Below are 21,104 nucleotides of genomic sequence, written 5' to 3' on the forward strand. Positions count from 1 at the left end.
TATATTAATAACAGAAAAACTTCACTTCTGCAAAGTACAGTACATCCTTCTTGAAAATAGGGTAAGGAGGGGTTAAAACAATCTCATGTTTAATAGGGGCTCTCAACCCACTTTCTGTGGATTGGCAGCCCGAACTCCTTGCTCATATGTGATCCGTTGTGTAATTAAATACTGTGCGGCCTGGGTTGCAGCTGGTGTTCCAGTAATGGTTACCTTGCGATTCCTTGTGCCAGGTACGAATTCTCCCTTTTTGGAGATCTGTATCCTTGCACCAGTCAACTCCTGGTATTCAACTAATGTTTTCCCTCCTTTTCCAAGTATTGCACCAACTAAGTTTTCTGGCACTGCTATTTCGACTACATCCTTTGATCCATCTGTGGATTTTTCTGTTCCTAGGATGGCACTGGCAGCTAGGGGAGAAGCAGCTCCAAAATATCCATTGGTTGCAGCAGTAGCAGCAGCCAGGCTACCTAATGCAAATGTCCCCGCCGTACCACCAGCAGTGCTGCCACTGGCTGAGGCTTCACTCGCATAGGTGGCCAATAAATTGGCTGCTGCTGCTGCTGGGTTGGCACTGGCAGCTGCTGCAGCCAAAGCCCCTGTAGCTGCTGCCTGACTTAGGCCTAAACCTAATGTATTGAGATTATATCCATAGCTGGCTAATGTATTAAGTGCAGAGGTGATGGCCACCAGGTCATTGCCTGTAAAGCCAGATAAAACTGCTGGAAAGGCTGCCACTCCAGCAAGGTTAGCATGTCCTAATAGCCCTGCAGCAGCTGCAGCAGTTGGTAACACTTCAGCAGTGTTTGCATAAGGAGATCCGGTTGGATTGGAATTGGCCACTGGACCTGTGACATTGGCATAACTGATATTGAGACAGCTGCCACTCTGTGGATCCTCTTGTATCTTCTGGATGATAAGTTCAACAGCTTTTCGGTTTTGTTCAGGTTCTCCACTCACAGTGACAACCCTCTCTTGCAAGTTGATCCCATCAGGTTTCTGGGAAAGCTGCACCCAAGCCCCTGACTGCTCCATTATAGCCTTCACTGTAGCACCTCCCTTCCCTATTATCAGACCTGCTGTGCTGTTGGGAACTATAATCTTTACCTGTAATTAAAAAAAATATATATAAATAATACTTCTGCTTTGTGCATATATACTATAATACTTTGCTACCTATAACAGGCAGGAAAAATGAAGCAAATTAGTTAACTACACTTTAAGGAAAGCGGTTAAAAAAATCATGAGTAATAAAAGTGTAGCTCGTTAAACTGTTTAATGCTTTGCAATAGTTTTACAGGTACAATACAAAGGATTTCTAAAGTAATAGAAACCATTTCACGAAACACTTTACCTTTAACTTAGCATATTTCAGACCAAGAGATTTAAACAAATGCAGATATTAAGCTAGTGAGGAAGGAATATCTGAGCTCATATCTAACTGAACATTTTCATTCTGTATGTTTTCTTCCAATTTAATAAAGCAGACCAATCTCCCTGACAATTTGTCTAATGTCCCTTTCTTTATAAATTTAAACACCATCATGATCATAAATGCTAGACAAAATATAGAAAGGAATATTAAATAATGTTTGGCTTCAAATACAACATAATATTAGTTGTTCATACTTTTAACACGCTGCTATGTAGTGAGAATATGTAGTATAACATAATATTCATACTACATGAATGTAACTGCACCACTCCGAAGGCACACTTGAAAGATAAAATTTGTTTAATGAATACAGTATGCCATTTTTACATGATTTACTACTTCTGAAATGTCTTCAAAGCTTTCCTGAAAAAAAGCTTATTTTACTTTCATTTAAAGAAGTTCTATACTGATGTGACTTCACTAACTTCAGTGGATTTATTAACATTGCTGTGCTTTGAAACTGAGACCAAAATACTTATAAATTAGACATAGTTTATATATGAGTGTCTCTGTCTTATAATACACATTTTTAAAAAATGTATTTTGAGCATTTAATACACCATATGTCTTTCCGTATTGTATTCACTTTACAACTTCTCTACACAAACATATATACCCACTGGCATGCTGATCACTGTTTATTCATCAATCAAAGGAAGTAACAGTCAACAGAAAGTTGGGGATAACAGGTTACCAAAATCTGTCATACCAATCTCATCATCTATAAAAATGTGTTTATATATAAACATTTAATGTTTAAAGTGATTTTCATTGCCCTGGCTTTACCAACTTCTTATTTCAAACAGCTAATTTTCAAACAAATAAGCTTTTTCTAGTCTATTCATCCATCTGTTTAAGGTATTTATAGATAACCAGTCACCTATTGTTATAATGCATCAGGGCCAAGGCAAGCATTTAAAAAAATATTAAAAGTCCAATACATTTCTGAAATGGAGAATGAATGGTTAATTTTTTCCAATGTATAACACCTGCACAGTCAAAACAGTAATTTAAAATGACAGACTCATTTCTGGGGTTTTTCCCCCCTCATATTTGAAGTTCCTAACTTGTTATAATTTCAGTTATAGTTCAGCAGTGTTCTTCTGTACCACAACAAAAAGTTATGGAAAATTACATAAAACAAAATCTTTAGACTCTTACTTAGGCTGAAAGTGACCTGTAAATATTTTATTTAAAAAAACCCCACAAACCAAAACAAGTTAGGTAAAAAAGTTGCTAAATATCAAGAAACATTTCATTATGTAGGGAGAAGCTAAGGGAACAGAGAACCCCTTAGTTTTATTCCAGCTGATATCACTAACAGGCTGTGTGACTTCAGTCAAATCATTGAACTGCTCTCTGACTTGGTTTCCCTCTATAAATGAACATATTCACATCTGAAACATGATTTGGAATCTAGAGATATAACACACTACATAGTTGCTTAGTATTATAAATACACATTGTTTAGCTGAACTTACTTATTTTTGTTTTGATATCCTGAAATCTAAACCTGTGGGCTGTTCAAGGAACATAGTCAACCAGATAGACTCAATAGTGGCATTTCTTTTAGTATATGGGATGATATTAAAGGTTTATGGTTTTGTGACATACCATCTCCCCCCCACCTCCCTGACTCAAGTGATTTATGACATACTAGAAGCTCCTCTGCACTTTGAAATATTACAACAAAGGAGGACCTGGTAACTAACTAAGATATCATGGAATAAAAATGAATGGAGTACACCGATAGAGATTTTGGGGGCTGGTACCGATAGCCGATTTTTAAGGAGGTATATTGGCCAATACTGATCTGATTTCTGATACACAGATCTTCAGCTTGAAGAGCTGTACCCAGCTGGTAAGTCTGGTGTAGTGGAAGGCAAGGGAAGGGAAGGGGGGGGGGGGAGTGCGGGGATGACAGATCAAGGCCCCTGCAGTGAGGGAGGGAATGGGGCTGGGGCAGGTGTTGACCAGCCGGGGAGGGGAGGGGTGCAGGACAGAGCCGCAAGTGGAGCGCGCTGCAGCTGCGGGTTGGGGCCAGGGTGGTGCGGGACAGAGTCGCAACTCATGGGGGGGGGGGGCGGCACAGGAAGGTGGGGTAGGTGGCTCCAGCCACTGCATGTGGCTTATCTGGTGCTCATCTGGTGGCTCCTGCCACTTGTCCAGGAGGGCATGGGGGGGGGCACATGTGCCCATTGACCTGCCCAGCCAGGAAAAGCCCTGCCCCAGCCTTCCCTGCAATGATCCAGGGTCACATGCCCCCCCCCGTGCACTCCAGGATGAGTGGTGGGAGCAACAGTGGGAGCTGCCAGACAAGCACTGGACGAGCTGTATGCAACAGAAGTACTGGCCCCCCCCACTCCCTTCCTGCATCCCCCGATGAGCAATTCCTTTGTCCCATGCCTGCCTCAGCCCCAGCTGGGCAGCCCCAACCCGAACCCCACATCCTCCCTCACTGTGGAGGCCTGAACTGCCCCCCCCACCCCTCCCCTTCCACCACACCAGGCTTACCAGTTGTGCGCAGCTCTTCATGCTGCTGGCTCTGCTCCTTACTGCCTACACGCTGCACTGAGGCTGTGCACATGCACGGGCATTTATCAGACAAATTATGAGCTGCATTAGGCCTATTTCTGATACAGAAACTTTTTTTTATATCAGTGCCAATCTTATATTGGACCAATGTATCGGTGTACCTCTAAAAATGAAGGATGTAGACAAAAAACTATAATAACAAAGGCACCTCAAAACCCAAACAAAAGCCAGAACAAAATCCTACATATTGGCATGTCTACACATGTGCTGTAATGTGCAATTAAAGCATCATGTAAAACACCGTGGTATTTAAAGTGCATTAAAATAGGTTAATGTGCATTAAGCATTACTTAAAAACGGTGTGATTTAGTTAATGCACATTTTTCTAGTACCTCACAATGGAGTTACTAGATTTAATGCACATTAACCAAAGTACATTAATGCACACGTAGACGTGCCCATTTGAACATTTTTAGGCCACTGCTTTCATAAGATACTAGTAAAGCTGCTAGATTCTTAGAAGAAACTAGGTTTGTTTAGATACATTTTATGAGCATGTTTCAGTTGCGAGTGTTTTACTATTTGCATACCCAGTATCTAAGTCAAGCTGTTTTTTTTAAGTCTGTTTTTACATACATCGACATGTTTCATACTTCATAAGCTGTGGGTGAATTTTCACAAGCAATTTTTCTTTTCATAGTCTTATTTGGAACTATTCAATTAGCCTGTTGTATTTCTTTAAGATAAAAAAATAGAGATTTTTTACAGGAATTTTCTGCCTTTGCAGCTGCAACTTTCAAGCTTTATACAGATACACTTCAGGGGTACTTTATTCACTTCTAAGTGTTAATTCACTCTGAAAAGTGAGAACTAATCTGTAAGTAGCAATGAGGAATTCCATATCCATTTTTTTTTGTAATTGCTTTTTCCATTTTCCAGCTCTACAAAATAAGCCTGAAATCTGTAAGACAAACTGAATTCATTCTAGATTTTTGCATTACTACCAATGTTAGAAATTCTTCAGCCAGAATCCTGCTCTCAGTCACAACATTATTGTTGTAAGTGGATTGTGCAGGTGACACTGACACCCAGTTTGAAGTCAGTGATCTTATATAGGTACTCCTGTAATTGGAATTTATTTTAATTATTCTGAATCCAGTAAGCTCTAGTACCATTAGACTTAATTTGCAGGATTAACTGTAAAAAAAGCTGTAATTCTTTGTTTTAGTCAGAAGTGAAAAGATGGATCTCTGACTGCACAAATATGCAAAACAAGTAGATTTGCTGAGTGACAAGGTATCTTTTTTATATTCACTTTTCAGAGTAAAACTACACCTTCAGTTCAGCAGTGACAATGACATTCTAACATTGTAAGATATTCAAGGCAAAATGAAATATGTGGAAGGGGGAACAAAATTGTTTTCTACTCATCAATATAAGGTTAATACATATTATGACACTATTATTAAAAAATAAATATAACATTAATTGGACCCTATAATTACAAAAAGTGTGTACATTTTTCACCTGAAGTAGAATATTAAATATAAATTTATTTTAGAAATACTTGATCACTTGTTATTAATTGGCAAACAGTCTTTAGATAATCATTCTTGGTGAATAATTTACCTTTTCTGGATGTACATTTCACAAATTAGATTAAAAGATGAATCAAACGTTGCATTCAGACAGTTCCACACTAAGATTTGAAAGAAAACTCTCACATATCAAATTTACCCTCCCCCCAATGTCTGTCATTCAACTGTCATTAGATGCAGCATGTGTTCAGTCATGGAAACCAACAATTGATTGAATGCAGCCCATGCTAAGCATGTATATAAAACGGCTGGCCTATACTGGGCAAACACTGATGGGATCTTTTTTTTTTTTATGTGAGACTCTTAAAAAATAGACGGTTGGAGGAAATAAGCACCAGGTCTGGAGGTACTGCAATACCAGGCCAGCACCTGGAAAGGCCAGAGCAAGCTTTGACATCCTTCCCTGGTGCCAAGAATCTTGATGGAAATATGGGAACCTTTTTTTTTCTTACTTGGCCCTTAAAATAAAAAAGGGCAGATGTTCCCTCCACAGGGAACTGGAGCAGAGTCTGGAGGTACTGCTATACTGGGCCGGCAGCAAGAGGGCCAGAATCAGCCATGACACCCCCGCTCCCCTCTTTGGTCCCAAAAATGCTTGATATTGATTACAAGGCCAAGATGCTGATGGGAATGTACCATAAGGTGAGGTTAGCCCATCTAAATAAGAGAGTGCTCACTGTGCTCAGCTCCTTCAATGCCAACTCTTTTTCAGCTTATGATGAATCACTACATCAAATACATTTAGACTTCCTCTTCAATCCCAGAGCTGAGTATTTCTTTCCCATTACCAGTGATACCTGTTTCCTCAAAAGTTTTCCGTATCTGGCAAACATCACTAAATGTTTATGTAGCTGAGAGACTGTCACTCCCTCTCTCAGACTACTGCATGATATTAGTGTGGCCCTGCCCTCTATGGGGTGGAGAGGGACAAGGCAGCCCTGTACCTCATCTTCATATACATGTTTGGAGGGTCCCAGGACTTGTGACAAGAACACCTGGTTCCAGTCATGAGTGGGGGGCTAATTAGCACATGGATCCTTTGTCAGGGGAGGGGGTGGTCTCTGGGGTACAGACACATACTGAGTAGTGCTGGGCTGTGGCATCACCATGGCTTGAAATACTGTTGATTGCAGGAGTTCAGCCAATGAAGTATGTGATAAGTCTGCCTTTTGGCTCTGGATTAGTGTCATGCATGTACTATGTATTAGTAGATACAAAAGTGCTACTCAAAAGTGTGTTTATGGAGTACCTGTGCTGAAACTTTAAGCAGTTGGCAACAAGTTAAAATGAATCCATTCCAAAATAACTTAACCATAATATTTGCATATAGGCACACGACTATGGGTAAGTTTATTGCAAAGTCAGTGGGGGGGTTTTGGCCCCTATATTTCAAATTAATCGGTGGGGGGGAAGGGGGTATGGATGCACCTGCTGCAGTTCTGACTCTGGCTCCGAGTAAGGGTCAAGGCCAGAGTTAGACCTTAGCAGTCTTGTGTTCTCCTCTGCATCTTCTGCCCTCTTCTCTGCCCCTTACTGTCACATACAGCTCACTTCCTTCCTTCTACATTGTGCTCTGGCAGGGTGCAGACCCTCAAGAGGGTCTGGCAATAAGGGGGAGAAGATGACGGCAAGAGGAAGAGGTGCAGGGGAGTGGGGGCAAGGGTGATGACAAAGGGTCCGGCTACCCTAGACTCCCTGCCACTATTTTCTCTACAGTAGCAGTGGGAGGAGGATAAATTTAAGGCAATGCTTTGATAATTAGATTCTACACCTGGAAAATAATAACCAATTTTTATATTTTCTATATTTGGACTCTAATTATTGAGAGGAAAATATATTCAAGTAAATATGGTATATAATATGAAAAAATGGGGTAAAAAACAAGAAAGTTCAAATGGCTTTAAAACGGCAATATCACAAACTGTTTCCCTTAAAAGAAATAATTCATGGGTGAGATGCTGTGCTCATTGAAATCAACAGCAAAAGTTACTTGACTTCAGTGGGGAGGCAGAATTTCACCCTGCACTGTTGTATCACTGCTTTAAAAAGTTCCTTATTTTGTAATTTAAGGCCTTCTGATACATCAGTTGAAAACCAAAAACCATTCTATCTATAAATGTAAACTTTAAGAACTTCAGTCTATGTGGTGAATTTTAGTGGATATGAGAAAAGAAGAAATAGAAAAGCAGCAGAAGGGAAAGAGAAATATAATGTCACTTAGGTTATTAGAGGGGTGGCAGCGTGGCTAGAGTGACAAAGTGTTACTTTTTTATTTTCAGAACACAAAACTGTACATAGCCATGTAACAAACTTAAAAAGGTGCAAGCATCTCCTTTGAAAACAATAAAAAAATTGAAAATGATTACACTAGATAATATTCATCTTCCTACTATTATCCACTTTTCTGTCAACTTCCTGTATGCACTTGTTTCTTCACTTATATTTTTAGACTGCAAACTCTTCAGGACTGGAACTCCCTTTTTGTATATACCTGTGCAGAGTCCAGGTTAATGGGGCCCGGGCCTCAATGTGACAGTACAATATAAAACAATACAAATATTAAATCTATTTCTGATTTCTTCTCTTGTTTTTGCCTCTAATTTGCAAGACTAGCTATTATTCAAAGAAGGATATCATAGATCTCCTACTGCTTTTGTGCAAGTGGAAACGGAACTAAAATTCTATCTATCTGGTTCCTTTTGCCAGAATACCTGAGCACCCAGAAGTTTTTAATGCATTTATCCTTATAATACAATGGTGAGACACAGGAATGTATTATTCATTCATAGTTTTACAGAAGGGATACAAAAGGTAGAATACGGTCTGACTAACTCTTCTGCATGGGGCTGCCAGGCGCCTTTGAACTTGCTGAGGGAGGGGAGCAGATTTACTTCCTTTGCCCAGCACCTGCAGACCCCCCAGACAGCTCAGCCTGGCTCAGGACCTGGGCTGCCCCAATCCCCATGACAATTAGCTAACTGTCAGCATCTGGACCAGGAGAGCCTGAGCTCTTGAACTGGGCTAAGGCTCCTACCACCCTGATGCAGACAATCAGTTGTTCATCAGTACAAGAACGAGACAAGTGACACACTTGATTTAAAGCACCATACAAAACTAGCCACAAAGATGTTTCACATACAATATAACATGGAACATTTTTGTACTTGTTTTAAAATTGGCATGATCAATATATTAATTGTGCAATAAATGTACCATTTGCCAGGCCCTACTAGGTACTGTGCAATGATATTTCACACTGCTTGAGTTCCTGAAAGCCCATTACCTACTTCTGTAATGTACCATCATCTTAACTTTAAGACTAAGACCATAGACAGACTTTCATTCAATGAGTAAAAAAATATCAAATATCAAATATGCTTACTTATAGGAAAATAACCCTGGAGATGTTGCATACATGTATTCCAGCCTCTTTGTTGGACAGCTACACAAGTGAGCTCTTCTGCTAAGGGGCATTAGGGGGCTGCTCCCAGCCCTTAATGGACCCAATTAGTTGACAGCCTGCCCTCTCCCCTGCCTGGGAAGATGTCAAGTGGCAGTTGACAGCTGTGGAAAAGCAGATGCCACAGGCAGTCCCTAGAGAGTTCCAGCTCTGGGAGAATGCCACCCCCTTATCCTATCAATCAGCTGCCTCCTAGTTCCTTTAGCACAGCAATTTCCAAAGGGTGCCCTGAGGCACACTAGTGTTCTGCGAGTCCAACAGAAGCATGCTGTGAGAGGCCCCTGTACGAGGAGGTAAACGCTCTCCTCCCTTGTCCAGCACCCTGAGCCTGCTCCAGCCTGCAGCTGATCATACCTTCCCCCACCATTCCTTATCCTCAGGAAGCCCCTTTGACCCCCCACCAAACACTCCCAGCAGTACGCTTTCTTACAAGTGGGTGGGGAGGCAGATACAAAAATGGAACCAAGCTTTGAAGTCCAGCTAATATCCTCCACAACTCTCATGCTTCCAGAGCTGGCAAGAGGGGTCATGGGGATGGTCACTGGTGTGAGATTGCAGGAGCAGCAGCAGCAGCAGCAAGGGGCTGCCTTCGCCTCCTGAGGTACACACCAGTGGTCGAGAGGGGGCAGGCAGTGAAAAGAGCAGGGCACAGCAGGGTGAAGTCCTTCCCCCACTGCCCTTAAGTGGCATCAGCTAGACCAGTGATTCTCAAATGTTTTAGCCTCAAGGCCCCCTCCATATCTTTTTAAAATTTAGATCTGTCTCAGTGATTTTCAATTGGCTGCCACAATATTCAACAAAGCTGTGGACTCCTTCTTTTTTAACAGTACAACTCAGCACTGGTATGATCATCTCCGGCAGGAGAATTCTAATATAATAAAGGGCTTAGTCAGTCAGTCAGTCTGTCTGTAATGCTCCTGGGACACTCTGATTGGTTACTGAAACAACCAGAGTGCTCTAAGAGCGTTTCGGATAGAAGGTGGTGGCGGCACGGCAGAGCGCTGCCACAATGGTGGGGACAGAGGGGAAAGAGCAGGGGGCACCCTGCTCCTTGGAAGTGGCAGTGGCGCAGGCCGAGGGGGATGCAGGGGATGGCAGGGAAAGTACCCCCCACACACTTCTGGAAAGTAGTGGCAGCACAGGGTGGTGCGTGGTGCTGCTCTGTCCCTACCTGCCACATCCTGTAATCATTCCTGACAGGCAATTGGCCAGTGGAATATATTATATATTTTGAGAAAACACTGTCTCCCCCCCCCCCCCCCACCTACCTCGCCCTTAAGTGAAAATGACGAAGCTCACCAGGCAGGGGCTCTTCTCCCAGGCCAAGAACCCTCCTGGATCTCCAGGAAAGTTCTCATCTCAAGACAGTAACCCTCTCCTGAGAATTTAGCTGACTGGTAGGACAGGGGGCATAGTTCTTACAGGGCTCGCTGGCAGCTCGCCCCTCCCTCCCTTGGAAGGAGGAAGGAGTGAGCAGAGGACTGTGGATACTGGCTATCCTCAACATCTGAAAGAAGTGTACAGCTTTCAAGTTAGTACAGAAGGAAAGAGAGCTAAGTCTAAGAGGTAGAATTTTTTGCAGAAGAGCCTAAGTCACAAAAAACAGAAAAAAGGAGGATGACTCACTGACCTATAGCATTAATAGTTTTTCAGGGGCTTGAGCAGGATGGAATATGATTGTATTTAGGCACCTTAGACCACTTAAATACCTAAAAGATAAAATAGGACCTCATTACAAGTTACTCAGTGACCTAGAAAATATGTGGCACAGGAGAGACTGTTGGTAAAAATGGGAATATTCACATGCTTAAAGTTATACAATGCTTAATTTTTTTATTACACTAGACCAGGGCTGTCCAACTGGCAGCCAGAGGACTACATATACCTTGCAAGCAGTTAAGTTGCTGTCCTGGGCTCTCACGCTGCCACCTTTCCCCCCAGCCCTTCAATTGCTACAGCAGCTGCAGATGGAGTCTCCAGACTCCTCTGCCCTCCCCTGGCTGCTGCTTCCTGCCCTTCCTCAAGGAGTAGGGCAATGCATGACAGCATGGGGGGGCTGAGGATGAGTCTGGACCACATGCCAAAGGGAGGAGATCAAGCCTCTGAGGGGCAGTAGTGGGGCCATGGGGGTCTGGTGCCTGTGAGGACATGTGTTTGCTTTCAGATGTAGAGGAATCCAGTCACCTTGTGCAATGATGGTGGGAGGTGCCTGCACATAGAGCAGTACATGGGAGCACTCATGCATTACATAGTCTGTTGGACTGGGGCTTGCCTGATGCAGCTGCATGGTGCACAGCCCCTGCTGGTGTGGTCTCTGGGGTGTGTAGTCCACAGAGGTTTAGAACTTGGACTGCCCTGGACTAGAACTACTGCTAATTTTAGGGATCTATAAATTCAAGATGCATAGAGCATAAAACTAACTTAATAAAAATAAGTAACCTCATCTTGCAGTCTTTGCCAGACAAGTATCCTTGCTTATATAGTAGTCTCTAATGTATTCAAAGGGCATGACTCTGTTGTCACACTACACTTACACTAGCACAAATAAGGACAGAGTCAAGATCAAAGGGACTGAATCTGTAAATGAAGACTACTCTCAAGGAGAGACCCACAAGATACTAGCTTGTCTTTTAAACCTTGGCAAGAGTAATACTTGCATAAACAACAAAATTATACATTACTTATAAGCTAAACATGAGAACTGCTGATAGATCTCAACTTTCAACAATGTCAGAGGAGATTTAAGGGAACTCTGAATTTCATGGGAAATGCTTTTGTGCTATTATGTTGTATCAGAAACAAAAATGCTGATTACACAACAAAGTGAAGTTTTAGAGATGAATTCACACAGTTTCATAGAATAACTGAAGTTAGAGATAGAAGCAGTTTAAGTAGATCACCCAGGTGGTCTCCTTCCCCCAGCAGGATTCTCTTCTACAGTTTTTTAAAGCTAGCTTTAAATGTTCTGAGCAATGTAACTCATCGCTTTTAATGAAGATTATTTAATGACTAAATAGAACTGATTCTCTCAGGTTTCATTGTAGTACTTTTAGTTATAACCTGCATCCCAAACCACACCAACTAATTCCTTTCATCCTTTGTTTTAAATCTTTGCCCCTTTGAATGTTATCCACTGTTTCCTTATCAGTTAAGTAACTTTATGAGTCTGTTTCCACACTGAAACAATTCAGTCTCTTACTTTCCAAAATAAATCTGCCTTTTGCCTTAATAGAAAATGTATTTCATACTAATATAAGTCAATTTTAGATTTCCAAATTTCCGTATTTCTACATACGCTATACCCATTAATTTCATTTTAACCCCCCAAATCTACATCTTGATTCTGACCCTCTTAGTCCTTAAAATATCATGCTAGCTTCTTCACAACTCTTCATCTGATTGGAACCCGAGCTTCTACCTGTACAGAGGCACAGACTGACTGCAACCTGAGCAGACTGGCAGGGAAGGCTTATATACCATACCTTCATTGTATGCAAGATGAACCAAGAGGTCTGTCTTGGTTCCAACCCCAGCTATCTTTATACTATTGTGACAATAGGGTTGGATTTGGGAGGAAAGAGAACAAGTTTGGGAAGTTCAGTGAGAAAGACCCTACTGGACTGTAGTAGAGAGATATAGCTAGCAGAAGGTCTGTGCTCCATTCTGTCTGCTGAGGGATGTTTACAAGTATATCAAAGTCCCACAGTCTGTTAAAATTAACAGAAAGAGTTAAGAAGGACTCCAACAGGCTTTGGATCAGGTCCAATATGCAGCGTATTCTAATCAGTTCAAGGAAGTGGCCCACTAGACAAATGCCTGATTGTCCCATCTCAGACTAAACATTCACTGCTTTAGGGCAGTGGTTCTCAAGTGCGTGATGCAAGACCCTTCAAAGGGTGCCATGGTCCAGGTGCCACCACAGAGGCAGATTGGGAAGCAGTTGTGGCTGGAACTCATGCTCTCTCTGTCTGACCCCACATGCCCCTCCCAGAAATAGGTGTGTGAGGACACACTGTCCTGTGTCCCTCTTCTTCTAGGAGAAGCATGCAGGGTCAGACTAGGAACAGCTCTGGCAAAAGTATATACTCAAGCTGCAGCCCTCTGCACTGCCTGGCCACAGAAGTCAGGTTGGGCTGGAGCAACTCGTTATAGTACTTGGCTGGAGGGGTTGGTCTGGGCTGAAGCAAACCTGGACTCCACCTAGCTGGAGAAGTCAAGCACACGAACACCCATACCAGGTAAGACCCTCTTCATTCTTTCCTCGTTACTCTCCTTCCCTCCCTTTGAAGCTTCCAGGTGAGACTATTTCAGTTTGGAATGCAAATCTCTCAGGGAAGAGAAAATGTGTGATTTTTCCCCCTAAAGGACTCTGAAAAGTGGTAGTGCTTGATAAAATGAAAATACCCTTCCATATTTTTTCATTTCATTTTAAAATACCCTAGTCCTTGCAGCACCTGCTACACTTTTCCTGCTAGTGGCTGTGTGTGGACCCTAATCATAACATGGTCTGTCTTTTTTTTTTCCCCGTAAAAACAGTTTGTATCATGTCTGTGCAGGTGAAACTTTTTGGCTGATAGATAATTATTTAAACTCTGTCTCTGTTTTGTTTTATTTGTGGTCACAGCCTGGAAAAATAAATTTGATAAAATAACATTTAAACAGGCAAAATGATAATAACAATAATAATATGTATAGGTGTATAGGTCCTTTCACTTTTATAAACATAATTCATAAGTTTCTGAGTGGGAGGGAAGAACTCTCCATGATACATAGTTTTAATAACACACAAGAAAATGTCACTTTTCTATTTTTTCCTGTGTAGCATAAAAACAACATTACATACTTCATACATTAATGTTTCATGAGTTTCAAATTACATTTGCAGAGAGTGTAATGTAGTTCAAGTAGCTTCATTTATACTTCCCACTTTTTATAATTAAAAAAGAAAAAAATGAGTTGTTACATATTGAATGATACAACAGCAAAAAAAAAAAAAGATTTTTCACACTGTTACACCACCTATAGTGTATACAGTGAATAAATCATTCTCATAGCTTGAGTGATCAGGATGAAATGTCTTTTAGATAAGGCTGAAGTCTTAAATGCTGTAGTCAGCAAGGAGCAAATGGCACTTTAATAAGAGTAGGATGTTAACCTACTCTTTGTACTTTGGATAAATTCAGAATAGTTTTCCTTTCTCAAATCCCTCTATTGTTTCAATTGCTCATTTTCTACTCTAATCTGCTGGGTTTTACAAACATCTTCCAATGTCCTACCCCAAAATGGCTCCATCTCAAAAATCAGAAAATGTTTAGTTATCAAGTACTGTGATTTAGGATCCTTTTGGTCAAAACACACTATGTAAATATATTTTTTTATTTCAACCTCTTAAGAGAAAGGAACTTCCAATGCAAAAACAATCTGGAAAAGGGAAATATTTTACAGTCTTTAAAGGCCATATCCAATTTCCACTAAAGTTTCCAGCAAAGCTCCCATTGACTTCAGTGGGGTAGATTTAGCCTTAAAATTAATTACTATGACTGTTTCTAACAGGCTGAGCTGTTCTGGGTTCAAAACTTTGAGATGGAATAAAAAAAGATGCATCTAAAACAACTGTGAGTACTGTGTGCACCTGTAAGTATTATGCCTAGCCGCTCATGGCTCAAAGGGACACTTCAGCCAGGTCTTTTATTTTTTCCTGGAACACTATCTGATGAAAGGAGATTGGTATAGCATTTCTGCCATTTTGTGTCATTTTTGTACTACCTAAACTTCTTCAAGGACTGGATCCATTAGTTTTATAGCTACTTTGTGGCATGAGAGCAGCAGAAAATCTTTCTAATAGACAGGACCTAATTTAACCAGAAATTATTTTGCTTGACTTGCACATAACTGGGTGAAATTCTACAGTCAGTGTTACATAGGAGGTCAAATTATATCATATTAATGGTCCCCTTCTGGTCATGAGGTCTAAAGTCTAAGAACCAGAGCAGCCAGAGCAGTTTTGGGAATGAAGGCTTTTAAGTACAAGACTTTTCAAGTTAAACGCAAAGTGCTGAACAAAACAGAACTTTATAATTGCATATTAAAAATCAAAAGTTCTATTTATGACATTAACTTCAGTACATATACAGGGGAGTATATAAATCAAATTGATACCAAGATAATATGAAGGGATTACTACATTTAAATTTGACACAGAGGAAAAGCTTGCAGTTGGCTTGGTGCTTGTGACTACCATTTACGTTGGGAAGAAGTGTAGAAGATCAGGGAGACCGGGACTCGGGCATGCATTATGAAACTCATACTGTTGGATAAATGATAACATTTTTGAATGACAGTCAAAACTGCATCATGTTTTCCATTGTCAATTTTTTAAAACATAGTATTATAATCTTGCAACTGAACATTATTGTCATGAAATAATATTTATAAGTCAGCTCCAGTAATGAAAAGTCTTTCATCATTAACTCATTAACTTTAGAATATTAACTTAAAATATGGATCAATAGATTGGTCTTTATCAGGTAACTAAAGCTGTGTTGTAAAAAAAATGGTCAAAGTGTGATTTTTGACAAATCAATTATTATTAACAACATTGCTAGCAGAAGCCTGAAAGATGCCTTAGCAAAATTCTTACCATGAGTAATGCCATTTTGTCTTGACATAATTAAACATCAGTAAAAGCAGAGCAAGCAGGTCATGGTTTAGTGACCTCTGTAAAACCCACATCAGTGAAAAAGTTAAAAGAGGATGTGGCTACAGTCTGAAATAACAGAATACAAGTGGCAGTCTAAGTCTAACAGGAATGACTACTGTGAAAGTTGACTGGTGGATATTTATGGCATATGAAACATACAGAAGAAAACTACAGAAAAAAAGACTGAGGAAAAAGACTTAAGATGGAGGAGAACAACATGCAGGAAGGGAAGAAACAACACCTATACAAAGCTTAGTGTAGTGATGGACACCCGGCCAGCTGAACTCACGGTATCCATTGGAAGGCTTGTGTAAGAATATCTTTGTTGACTGCTAGGGCTTGCTTAGAAGTTGAATGTTGCATTTAAAGGCTTGCTTAAATAGTGATATTGTTTATTTGTTCAATAAATTAGGATTTCAAACTGGAATAGTTTGAGTGATCATTTCATTTTCATTCACCCCACCCCTTAACTAAATGTAGTACAATTCTAGGGACAGGAAAAATGTGAAGAAATAATTTGTTTAAACACTTAAAATAAAACACAAAGAAAAATGGTTGTAAAGAATGATATATGGTTAATACACCAAATATAGTTAAGATACAAAACTAAGGCCTAGGTTAGAATCCAATAACTCCTGCCTAGTCTATGGTAACTGATCAGTGATAACTGATCACCGATCTAGTATAAACACTTCTAATAGAGTGGATACAGGCATACTGTATAAAATATTGTATCTGATTTTATATTTAAATTCATATCCATAACAGTAAATGCAAAAAAACTCAGAAAAATATATCACACTATTCAACCTGGGATAAAATCATTTCAACCCGTCTCCAAGCAGAAATTCTTAGCACTGAGAAATAGGGCTAAATCCTATTTCACAGGGTGCATCTACATAAAACACAAAATGTGCAGTAGACTAATTCTAGTATACATTAACATGTCATGGCAAAAGTCATACTATTACACTAATGCACAGCAGAATTAGTCTACTGTGAATTAGCATTACTAAAGGTGTGTGCCAATACTGCTGTGCAGTAGCACTGGTTACTGTGAATTGAGTTAGCCTGAGCCTGAATTGATTCAAACTTTGCAGGGTGGTTTAACCTGGCTAGACTAAACCAGTTTCTAACTGCACAGACATCCCCTCTAGACTAAATAAATGCAGGCACATACCAGCAGTGGCTCAGGCTACAAGCCGGTGGGGGGGCACTAAAGCAGCCCTCCCTCCCCTTCCAGCCAGGGAGTAGAGGGGAGGGACCAGCTCTGCTGTGGAGCACAGAGCCCCACCCAACCCAGAGAGCATGCTGGAATGCTGGGGGAGTCTGGTTTAACTTAAAACAGCAAGGAGTCTGGGACAGACATTGCACAAACTGGTTTGAACCAAATCAGTTAAGTCTGATACTACATTCAAACAAGTTTATCTCAAACTGGTTTCAGCCATTTTCAAACTGGTTTATGTGCACTGAATATCTGTTCTGTTACCAGTTTAAACCAGTTTCTGATCACTTAAATTGGCTTATGTGTAATGTCTGTCCCTAGCCAAAGCATGGTAGTAACAGCATGTTCATGAACGTATAGATGAGCTCACTGGTACACACTTAAATTGTACTTACATACAATGTACTTGCACTTTTTTGGCACTTACCCACAGTATGAATGTCATGCAGCTATGTTTTCACTATGCTTCTCTCCAGAGCATGTAGCACCATTTAAGTCACAGAAAAAACATGACTAGTTGCTGTTTGGAGGAAGGGCCAGGTTTTTGGCAAATTGCCTAATAACTAGGACACTTGGCAATGGAGAAGGAGACCCAAAGGGGTTTTGAAGCTGCATCACCTGTTTCCCAGGAGATGCAGCTCTAACTACTAGAGCATAGGTTAAGTATTGCCCAGAGTCCTTTCCAGCCCTATTCCTGATGCTGGCACACTGCACCTGGAAGCAGGTTCAATCTCCTTGAGTAAGAAAGAGGGAGTGGGGACAAGAACTAGGTTTTCCACTTCTCTTAGAGCATGCCCTAGACTAAATGTGTCAGGAATTTGGGGTTGGATGAGTAGAAATGAGGCCAAACTATCAACTATGGGCCTTAATTCAGGATGCCGGTCAGTGGTGGAGGGACTGCAGGGGGAGCAATGAATATGTTAAACCTCGTGCTGCCACTTGCTTCACTGCCATTGCCAGTTCCAGATCCAGGCCCCAAAGCTCTTTGCAGTCTGGATCTGGCATATAATGATCCACAAGATCTGAATCTGCTTGGAGGGCACTGATGAGTTTAACATTCCTGTCCCAAACTACTGGATGAACAGTGGGAAAGCCCTCCTCCTCCCTTCAGTGACTCTACTGTTATGCAGACCAAACCTTTTTTGATACTTTGAAACGGAAGGGAGAAGTATTTGGGAGACATAGCAGTTAGTGCAAACTAACTATTCATGAGGATTTCCATAGTTCACAGCTGGGTTATCTAGTTGTGCATTGCATTTCTCTGATCTAAAAGTAGTAACGATATCAGTTTTAAATCTTCATGGTTTGTGCATCAGTATGGTTATTGGCATTATTATATTTTTTCTTACTTTACCTGAAGCTTAGACTAAAAACAACAGTAGTGCAATTGAAAAAAATAATTTGTCTGAAACTAAAAAGTTTGAAATAACAGAGTATTAGGAAAGGAAAATACCTTTTAGTTACCATCTCAGACACTGAACTCAGGAGTAAGATACATTTTGGAATATAGAGAGCTGCATTCATTCCACATATCAGGACCAGTGAGTTACATAAACTGACAAGATAAATCATATCATCCCCTACATGAAAATAGCTGCCATTTAAAAGTAAATATTTACTAACCATTATCAAGCAGAGTCATCTGGATTTTTGTAGACTTGTCCTATGACACTCAAGGAAATATATCAGACATATACAACTGTAACTGATAACACATGCTGATTTTTAAATTTAGTTATTTTGATCAGCCACGGCTCCTAAAAGACTGCTAGGACCATGCAACATTTGTTTCTTCTGAGGTATGTTTGGATTTTGTAAAGCTAACAACCACCATGACAACAACACAGCCAATAATTGCATATTAATAACAATAACAACAGTAATAGTAGTAGTTGTTGTTGTTGGTATTATTATTATGGAATGTAGTCATTTATCTAATGTTTCTTTATTAACAAAGAAGACTTCCTATAGAATCATTTGTTTTTCTAGCAGAGAAAACTAAATCTTTCTAAGTGTTGAAATGCAAACTATCCACCACCTCAGGTGAAATGTGAGTTTTAATATGCCCCTGCTGATACAGAGATCATAGCTATTAATTTTTCTCCATTCTAAAAGACATTCTACCTCTATGCCATATGAATTGCAGAAATGACACCAGCTTGACATTACTGAATGACTGGACTTCAGAAGCAGAATTGAATTTCAGTGGGAGCGACATTAGTTAACACTTCCCTGGACTCCTTGAAGATCTTGCTTAACTCAACTTTTCACTGTTTCTTGAGGCTCTAATAGTGAGGATGCTAATATTTTCAAAATAGTTGATTTTCATAGCTGAAATAGTAAGAGGACAATCTATGTGACAGACTATGGTCTCCCTTCCTTATTTTGGGACATGGTTGCTTGAAAAAAACATTTTTTCTACAAGAAAAACAAGGTAAGAAAGCAGATGCAGGGAAAGTGAACACTTTAGTGCAAAAAGATACTAAACACCAAGAAAATCATTTTTAATTCATTCCTAAATTTTACCAGGCTATATTTATATGAATATACACAAGTTGTAAATATGCATAATATTCTTCTGATCAGCCAGGACCAAGTGTCATTTGATCTTAGCCCAGAGATGAACAAAGCACTGGATTTACTCAACATTTAAGACTTAGGGTTGCTTGTACTATTTTCCTGTGAACAATTTGTCTCACTCACCAGAAGGTAGAATTACAGCATTGATGTAATTTAAAAATATAATCATACTAGGCATCCCACAGTACCTATGTAACCCACACGTTTTCATCTGTAGGAAAGATGATAATCTAATTTTTCTTTCCTGTAATAAGATTGCAACCTCTGGGCCATTACTTCAAGGTGGTTGTCAGTTCTTTTAGCAAGGATAGAATAGCTTCCCTGACTGACTAAAATATGATAGGGCTGTTCCAACTAGTCAACTGTTATAATTTATAGACAAATGGCTGTACACCTCTTCTCATGAAATAGGATCGACATTTTCATTTATTCTGATAGGATTTGGTCTACAGGAGGGTCTGATTTCTCTGTACAGTATTCAATTGCATCACAGGCATGGTGTACAAAGGCAGTATGGGGATTCAAAGTATGATTATTTCATTGGGAGGAAATTAAGTTATGGACAGAAAGTGATAGCTGGTAAAGGAAAACTGAGTTTCCCTTTCCCAGGACTCTTTATAAAGTCTTTAGATAATAGGCTTAGGTATTTTAAGAAAAGTATAAATCATTTTAAAAAAATGGTTGCCTAAAACTAGGCTTCTAAAGACATATTTAGGCATATAAAAACAAGCAGCATGCTACGTGGACAGTACTCTTAAAAAGTTTAAAACATATTTGAGAGACCAATTTAAGCACCTGTTTTAGAAGCTCTTGGTCATGGCCTTCTCTACCAATCAAAACTGAGGCCACACATCCTCTGCACAGGCAAAAATTATTTGTCTTTACCTTAAGTTCATTTATGTCAGAGTTAATTAAAAAATGAAAAGTAAAAAGCACAATATCAAGTTTAAGCATCAAGTTTGGATTCCATAATGAAAACTGGTTTTACAAAGAATAATATGAATATAAATACTTTCATGCATCATTAATTTCTATTAGTAAACATGAGCCTTTCTTCAGATGTGACACACAATAATGTTAGTAATTGATCAATTTAAAATAGTCTATCGTATTAATACTTTCCAATGTTGCAATCGGTACAAAACAGCAACAACAACAAAAAGTAATGTTAAAAAATGTAAATTATTTATCACTGTTCTTTCACTGCAGTTAAAAATTTGGAAAGCTTAGCTAAAATTAAAAAAAAATCAGCATATTATTACACATAACTCTAACATTCCCCTATTTGTATTGAGTATTAAGGTACATTATATCAGCATCAAGGGAACAGACCAAAGAGACCTACAGAATGCAGAAGGTACATTTTTGGGCATATTCCATTGCCCATTATTCACTAATTCTAATAACTGAAAAGAATGAACAAGTAACTGCAAACACATTTCCATGAAGAAGGCATGTATATTCTCTTATTCTGTACAAACACAGAACAAAAAAAATAATTAAGTGTTAGAAACTTATAGCTGCAATAACCTCACTAATAGGTATGCAACAAAATTAATAACAAATATCTA

General features: G+C 39.7%; 1 protein-coding gene across 8 annotated transcripts in view; it reads right to left on the bottom strand.

Moving 5' to 3' along the window:
• The window catches only part of NOVA1 (NOVA alternative splicing regulator 1), a 232,257-nt gene that overhangs the window by 3,609 nt on the left and 207,544 nt on the right, over positions 1-21,104 (bottom strand). For all 8 annotated transcript variants that reach the window (XM_090033529.1, XM_090033535.1, XM_090033534.1 and 5 more), the window contains one exon: positions 1-1,107. This exon is cut by the window's left edge. In XM_090033529.1, the coding sequence (XP_089889655.1) occupies positions 103-1,107 (1,005 nt within the window). In that variant the 3' untranslated portion in view covers positions 1-102. The remainder of the gene's footprint in view (positions 1,108-21,104) is intronic.

The sequence above is a fragment of the Crocodylus siamensis genome, chromosome 2 (assembly GCF_052110815.1).
Source record: "Crocodylus siamensis isolate JL-2025a chromosome 2, ASM5211081v1, whole genome shotgun sequence".
NCBI classification, from domain to species: Eukaryota; Metazoa; Chordata; order Crocodylia; family Crocodylidae; genus Crocodylus; species Crocodylus siamensis.